This window comes from Pteropus alecto, unplaced genomic scaffold, assembly GCF_000325575.1.
Source record: "Pteropus alecto unplaced genomic scaffold, ASM32557v1 scaffold271, whole genome shotgun sequence".
Classification (NCBI taxonomy): Eukaryota; Metazoa; Chordata; class Mammalia; order Chiroptera; family Pteropodidae; genus Pteropus; species Pteropus alecto.
The window spans coordinates 687,726-696,113 of NW_006430730.1; the positions used below are offsets into that span (position 1 = coordinate 687,726).

Here is an 8,388-nt window from a genome sequence, read left to right on the forward strand (position 1 = left end):
CCATCATTTGTTAACCCGAAAGCATTCTTTTATGAAGAAGAACCATATTTTCCGAGACGAAAGAGAATGTAGCGAGGAGACTGGTGTTTTCAGTGTTGCGGCGCTCACGTCTGGGTTCGGAGCGCTGAGTTCTCACCTCGGCTCGAGCATCCGATCTCCTGCAGGAGCAGGCTCACACGGTCCCTGCAAAACCCCACTGCGCTTAGGAGAGAATGAGGGTGGTGAAGGCAAATTGCACCTTAGTACTTTTATAAAGAGTTGTGACCTTGCAGATCCCTTGAAAGGATCTTGGGGTCCCCAGGCGTCTCTGGACCACTCTTTGAGAACTGCCGATGTACCCTCCGTGCCAGACACCGACACCCCCCTCCTCCCCAGCAGCCATCCCAGGGACGGGCTGTGGTTATCCTCACTGGATGCTTGGGAAAACCACAGCATGGAAAGGGTCTATGACTCATCCAAGGTCACGCAGCCACCAAGTAAGCCATTCAGGACCAAGTTTAGTTCCCATCCACCCTCCTCCCTTGATACTTCCAGCCCTCAGTAGGGAAGGTGGCCCTCCTACTGGCCTCTGAAGAATTGATCACTGCCTGAAGTCCGCACCCAAGGGCCTGGGCTGGCAGTGGATACAGGGGGATGACTCGGCCCCAGGTCTGCTCTGAGGGATCTCCCAGAATTATCAGCAGAGACAAGCAGTGCTTAGATGGTCAGACAGGAGGGAGCCGGGGCTTGAGCGGTGAGATCTAGGACAGGAGACGGACGGGCGTGGGTTCAAACGCCAGCCAGCATGTACGTTTAGTCCCTCTCTGAGCCTCTGTCATTCTATGTTGGGTCAGACTGCGTCGGCACGGGCCTCGCAGGGCCATGTGGGGCTGTGCCCTGAAATGGCACCTGGGATGCGGTGAGGCACACTCCATTCCCAGGAAATGAAAGTCTGCGACTGTCAGGGTCCCAGCTGGAAACAGAAGCATGCCCCGTTGAGGACAGTTTGAGGAGGGCTTATGAAGAGGCTTAACAAAGGTGTGAGCAGGGAATGGAGAAGCCACAGGGAGGGTGAGCAGGGTGGGGCTCACGGCTGGAGCCTTTACCCCTACTGGAGAGGCAGAGGGAGGAGAGGGAGAAGAAAGTCGCCTGGCAGGAGCTGGGGCTCTTAGCCAAGAACGGCAGCCAGCCCTTGACAGTGCTGCAGGGAGGAGCTGGAAAATGATACCCAGGCCTGTCCCTCCTCGCTCCTCTCTCCGTCCAGTCTCCTGCTGGCGCCCCTTCGTCCAACCGGGGCTGACTTTATGGGCGTGGTCTCACAGGGCCCCACCTGGTTTAACGTTCTGCTTTCGCTGTCTTGAAATTCTTAATATTTGAACAAGGGGTCCTGCGTTTTTATTTTGCACCAGGCCCCACAAATTGTAGAGCCGGTCCTGAGCCCAGCCCATGTGGGAGCCTGAAGGCAGGGTCCATACAGGTCAGCCCCCCAGGACACAGAGCAGAGTGGAGAAGCTTGACTGTCAGTCGAGTGACAAACGAAGACATCCAGCCTGGCAGCAAGTATTACTAGGATTATTAATAGTCAGCTCTTCTCCTGCAGCCTGTTGCGGCGGATAAAGGCACACACTTGGGACTCAGGTGGGTCTGGGTGTGAATCATAGCTCTGCCACTTAGCATCTGCATGACGTTAGGCAAGTGGCTTTGCCTCTGACTCTGAGCCTCAGGTGCCTCCTCTGTGCAGTGGGAAGGACCCTAATTGCTAAGCCACTCCTTGACAGCGGGATCATAGGACTGTAGGCAGCAGTACAATAACACGGTCGAGGCCACAGACGCTGGAGCTTGGTTGCCTGGGGTCAAGCCCTGGCTCTGTGACTTACCAAGGGTGGGTGACTCGGAAATTACTTCTCTCTTTGTGCCTCAGTTTCTTCTTCGGTAAAATAGGCGTAATAACAGTACTGACCTTGTGTGGACATTGTGAAGGTTACAAAACATCATGCATAAAGTGGTTTCAGAATTGTTGACCCAACAAATCTAGGATTCAATATTTGTTTACAGGTTTTTCCATTTTAATTGTCTTCAGCTGGAGGGGATATCACTACTCTGTGTTCCAAAGTTATTTGGGTCAGTTAGGTCTGCACTTTGCTGCGGCTAAGTTGTAATGTGAAAGACTTGTTTCACTTGTTTCTGTTTGTATTCCATTCGGGCATTCATAGTTTTATAAAAATGTATCTGGGAGGGTGCTAATATGAAACGTTAATGTAGTGCCCAAAGTCAGAACTATCTTCAATTCACTCGATCTTTCCAAATTGCTAGAGTCATGATGCCAATTAGAAATTCTGCTTCTTCGCAGCTCACGAACACCTGGTGGTGTCAGACTTTTTTGGATTTTCCGCCTTGTGGACGGGAAGCATAACTCACTATGGTGTTTGCATTTGCATTTTGCGGGGAAGTGGTGAGCTTGGGTATCTCCATCTCTCTTTTTGGCCATTCAGGTTCGAGAGGCAGGATTTGGGGATTCCTGCTCTCGCCAGAGTGCAGAACCAGCTTTTCCCTACCCACAGCGGGGCGTTTCGCCTCACCAAGCCCTGGAGACCATGATGTGGGGTCCCCATTATTTAGGGAAAAACTGAAGCCCGGAGAGGATGGGGCACTGGCTCCGTGTCACAGAGCAATGGGCATCAGCGGCAGGCTCCGGTAGAGGACTCCAGGGCCCTTTTCCCAGCAGAGGGAGCCCGAGGCTAGGAGTGACTCAGTGGGCCACGGCCTCCAGATGGAGCCCAGCTGGGCCTCAGGAGCTGCCACTGGGGAGGGGCAGGGCCTCCCGAGGCCTGCCGTCCTCTGGGGCCTGCCTGAGAGTCCAGACACTGGGCATGTGCAGGAGGGAGGGAACCATCCAGCTAGGTGCGTCTCCTGGCTGCCCCACACAGCGGGCTACCAGGCTGGGCTGGGCTGGGGGAGGTGCTGGCTCCCGGCCTGAGGGGGTGTGGATGTCCCCCCTTTTCCTCTCTCTGGGCCTGTCTCTCAGTCCTGCTCCCCCCAGTTTCTCTTCTTTTCTGTTTCTTTCTCATCTTTTCATTTCTGTCTTTTTCTGTCTCCTCTGTGTTTTTCTCGTTATGCCTCTGTCTTTCTCACTCTTCTCTCTATCTCTTATTTCAATTCTCCATCTCTGCCTCTCTCCCTCGATCTCTCTTACCCCTGTATCCTCCTCGTGTCCTCCACTTGTCCCTGCCCAAGCTGCTACATCAGGCTCCCGGGACCCCACCTCTCAGATCTAGGCCATGTGACCCAGAGTTCTCTCTCAGCACCTCCTGCCCAACTGTCCTTCTGGCTGTGGGGCCAGATGGTGGAGTCCCAAGCCCCCACTTCTCCAGTCCTCAGGGGCCCAGCCAGCTGGTCTGGCTCAGCCACCAGCTCCTGCTTGGGGAGGGGGGGTGCTGGTCTCCTGCCATCTGAGGGAGACCAGCCAGGGGAAAATGCACTGGAGTCTTTGCAGCTGCTAGGCGGAGTCCCAGGGGCCTCTTTACCACCCCCTCCCTACACAAGGCTCTTTCTCTGGCCAAGAAAACACCCTCCTCCCCTTTTTTCATTCTTTGTGCCACATTTCTTCATCGAGCTCAGCATGGCCTAGGGGAAGAGGCCAGATTCAGGAGCTTCACAGTCCAGTGAAGGCAAGTGACCCCTCCTTTCTGAGCCTCAGCATCCCCAGTGACAGAGAAGCAGTGACTGAGAGCTACTAGGGCTTTGTGGTCACATGGCCCTGAGCTCTGGCAGTTTTTACTCTGGACCAGGGACGACTCCTCTCTGGGCCTCGGTTTTCCCACCTTTAGTGTCTTTTTTTAAAAACTGAGATTTAATTCCATACCATAAACTACACTCTTTTAAAGTGTGCAATTCAGTGGTTTTTAGTGAATCTGCAAAGTTGAACAATTCTCGCCACCATCTAATTCCAGAATATTTTCATCACTCCAAAAAGAAACCCTGAACCCATTAGTGCTCTCTATTAATTTGTTCCCTCTACTAATCTACTTTATGTCTTCATGGAATTATCTACTTGGGGCATTTCATATAAGTGGAATCATATAATATGTGGTCCTCTGTGTCTGCCTTCTTTCACTTAATGTTTTCAGAAACCATCCATGTTGTAGGACATATCAGTACTTCACGGTTCCTCTGGTTTTAATGTTTAAAGCTAGTTTAATTTTTTAAATGTTAATCTCTATTACTACCAAGCCAAGAGAAGCAGAATAGCACGGTAATTAGTCCAACAAACAAAGTCAACACACGTTTGCAGAGACCTGCTCTGTGCAGGCACAGTGCCAGGTGCTGGGATCCAACTGTGAACAAAACACTCCTGTCTTCCCTGACCGCATATGCTGTTGCGAGAATTAGATGAGTTATTCCTTGTCAAGTGCTTAGAGCAGGGCCTGACACAGAGCGAGCTTCAGGATGTGTTACCCGTTATTGCTGTTATGGAGTAAGAACTTCAAACAGAACGGTGAAAAGGAAAAACCTTTCCCCTCCACATACACAGTCCCACTCTCTAGGGATGTAACTGCTCTCAATAATTTCTTCTCTATCCTTCTAGAAATATTCTACACACACACACACACACACACACACACACACACACACACACACAACCATACACACTATACTGAAGCTTGCCTTTTCACTTGACAGAATACACCAACCATCCTTTCTTGTCTCAAAATGTATGGCTATATCTTGTCCTTTTAAACTGCTGCATGCTATTCCATGGGCTGGTTTGATCATCTGTCTTTAACCAACCTTCTTTTGAGAGACCTCTGGGCTATTTCCAATCTTCTGCTAGTATAGTGCCAAAACAGACATCCCTGTTCATACATATTTGAGCCCATGTGGAAGTGTTACTGTACAAGATGGTTCTCAAAGTGACACTTCTGGGCCAAAGGGTATGTGCATCAAACTTCTTGATAAATATCGTCAAATAGTCTTTTGAAAAGGCAGTGGATACACCTCAGTATGACAGCAGTTATGTCTTGCTACAGTCACCATCATTAGATACTGTCAAGGTTTTAATCTCTGCTAATTTGAGAGGTGAAAGATACTGTCTTGTAGTTATTTTAATTTGCATTTTCCTGAGCATCGATAGAGGCTGAACAGCTTTTCGTGTTTAATGACCATTGAACTTCTGAGTCCTTTGCCTACATTTGCAGGAAAGGATACACATTAAATGAGTGTTCAAAATACATGGCATCTTTGTAGAAGTTGGAAAGTGTCGGTGTCTAGAATTATTCCATCTCAGGTCATGTGGCCACTTGCTGGAGGTTGTGGAGGAGTTTTCATCTAATGGGGAATTGGAACTTATAACCTTAACATTTCAGACTATATTTAAGTTTCCTGAATTTTAATGCATTTTTATTTTCTTAGTGAAAAAGGTTTGGGGTGACTTGTTATAAAGTTTCATTTTTACTCATTTTTTTTTTTGACTCTTACAGAGTGTGAACTGTATCAGCTGAGACTCTTTAAGATGCAGTTCGTAAGATTTTAACCCAAATTGACTTAGGCCAAAAGAAGACTTTGCTGGCTGACGTAGCTAAAAGATCTAGGGGGTATGCAGCTTCCGGCATGGCTGGGTCACTCATGCAAATTATGTCCTCAGGAATCTCTCTGTCTCCATTCTTGAGCCCTGCTTTCCTCTCCATTGGGCCTCATTGTTGGGGATTCTGTTCCTTTGTGGTGGCAAGATGGCCCGAACAGCCCAGGCCCACATTCTGTCAGCTTAGGAATCCTGTGGGAAAGAGAGCACCCCTTCTGAGTGCACATTCTTTTCCAGCAAAAGTGGGGAGAGTTTTCATTGGTTGATTATAGGTCACATGCCAATCCTTGAACCCAATCCTATGGCCACAATGATTCAGTGTGCTCATAGGCCAGGCCTGAGTCACATGGCCATTCTTGGCAGCTAGGTTTCATCAGCCCCTCAGGAAGCTGGAATCGTTTTCATTGGCCCAGCTTAGGTCACATGGCCATCCCTGATCCAATCCCTGTGACCAGAGTGATTCCAGTGTTCTGACTGGCCACGCTTGGGTCATGTGGCCACCCTTGGTCTTGTAGGTTTTCAGTAGTCCCTCAAGAAGCTCAGGACCTTAGAGGGGGCTTTGAAATGCTGTGAAGAAGGGTTGTATGTTGGGCAGGCAAAAGCAATATCTCTGCACTACAAACCTTGGAACAAAAGTCTTGACTTGGTTCTTAGTTTTGAGTTCTGGGTTGCAGTTTTTTGAGTAATCTGTTACCACTTAATTTCATTATTGCTATTTTGTATTCTTTTCAAACTTCTCCCATCTGGTTAGAATCACACAAGCAATAAGTAAATATGTTCTTTTGGTAAAAGATCTTACTAACCAAAAAGTCTTCAGTAAAACAAAGCCTCCCTTCAGTGTGCCTCCCAGTCTCACACCCCCAAATGAACCTCAATTATTATTTGGTTTGCACCCTTCTAGACCTCCTTCAATGCATTTACAAATGTGCCTATGTTTTTATTTTATTCGTTTTCCATGTTTAATTTAAATTTTTGAATACATAAATTTTATGGTTTGGACATCAAAACCTATATCAAAATCGAATGTGAGAAGTCTCTCCTTCATCTTTGTCCTCATTCACTAAGTTCCCATCCCCCCAATAGGTACCATCTGCTCTTAATTTTTTATTTCAGGGAAGTTTTACGCATGTGCAATTCACTGCAAATATATATTCATATGTATGTTTTAAGTCGCTTTTTCCTCTTAACAGTGAATTTTAGCTGTTATCGCATAGTGTTGTCGATTTCTTTAACCATTTCATTCCTAACTGGCATCGAAGTTGTTTCCACTTTTTTCTCATTATAAATTCTGCTACGATGAGATCCTTGGACAAAACATCTCTGCTACAATGAACATCTTTAGACAAACATCTTTGTCCATATGTGCCAGTACTTTTTAGCTATATTCCTAGAAATAGTAACACAAGTGCCGAGTCAAAGCATTTTGACACATTTTGCATTTTGATAGGACCTGCCAAATTGCCTTCCAAAAAGGCTCTCCTCATTTACACCACTGCCGACTGTGGCTGAGTGGGCCCATCTCCCTGAAGCTTCGCAAACACTAGATATTATCAATCTTTTACATTTTTGCCAATCTGATGACTAGAAAAGGACACCTTATTTTAATTTATATTTGCCTGCTGATGAGTGAGACTCATGTGCTTATTTTTCTCCTGTATGCTGCCTGTTCAAAACTGATGCCCATTTCTCTTTTGGGCAGTCTTTCTTTGAAGCTCACATTCTAGAAGCATTGGACCAATAAAAAACCCACAAGCAAAGACAGTTGTCTGGTGGTGGTAAGTGCTATGGAAACGAAGCAATTTTGGGCAATTTTTTGATGGTTAAAGAAACTAACTCCTTGCTCTAATACATATTAAATATTTTTCTAGTTTGTCATTTGCCTTTAACTACATCTAGAAATTTTGGTTGATGAAAAAGTATTTTATGTGGCCAAATTTGTAAATCTTTCTCTTTATGGTTTTTATGCTTGGGAAGATTTTCTCCATCCCAAGATTATAAAAACATTTGCCCAGGTTTTCTTCTAGTACCTTATGGATTTACTTATTCCATTTAAGTCTTTAATCCATCTGGAACTGTTTTCAGCATAAAGAGCCAGGAAGGGATCCAGCTTGGTTAGTCAGTTGGCCCATGACCATTCATTGAATAGTCCATCTTTTCCTTGAAGATTTGAAATGACATCTGTATATGAATTCTCCTGTGTATTTGGTTGTGCGTTTGTACTCTGCCTATCCCGATGGCACATCAACTATTTAAATCACTATAGCTTTGTATTTATTTTTGATATCTGGAAAGGTTGGCTCTTTGGACAAATTACCTTTTTCTGGGCCTCAGTTTCCTCCTCTGTAAAACAGGGATACCACCAACTGTGAAGAGTTTTTCTGAGAATGAATTAATGAACCACTTTAGTTCAGGGAGTCAGGTATGCCTCTTTGTGAAGGTAACATTTGCGTTGAAATCTGATTGACAAGGAAGCACTTGCCTAGCAGAGGGAACAGCAAAGGCAAAGGCCCTGAGGCCGGAACTAGCTTAGCAGACTGCAGGATCAGAGAGGAGGGCAGCTCTTATGGAGGGAATTGAGCAAAGGGAGAGCGGAATAGTGGGCCGTGGCAACGGAATTGCTGTCACCGTCAAGGTGCTGGAGAGCTACAACAGGATTGGGATGGAGGGTGGGTCCCGCTGACCCTGCCCCTGTTCCCACAGTCGATGGAGTCTCAAGTGGAGGAGTGGTACCGCGAGGTGGGAGAGTTGCAGGCGCAGACGGCGGCGCTGCCGCTGGAGCCGGCGAGCAAGGAGCTGGTGGGCGAGCGGCAGAACGCGGTGGGCGAGCGCCT

At 47.2% G+C, this 8,388-nt stretch overlaps 1 protein-coding gene across 1 annotated transcript in view; it reads left to right on the forward strand.

Moving 5' to 3' along the window:
• SPTBN4 (spectrin beta, non-erythrocytic 4) overlaps positions 1 to 8,388 on the forward strand; it is a 68,180-nt gene that overhangs the window by 42,149 nt on the left and 17,643 nt on the right. The window contains exon 21 of the mRNA XM_025050866.1: positions 8,258 to 8,384. Coding sequence (XP_024906634.1) covers positions 8,258 to 8,384 — 127 coding nt within the window. The remainder of the gene's footprint in view (positions 1 to 8,257; positions 8,385 to 8,388) is intronic.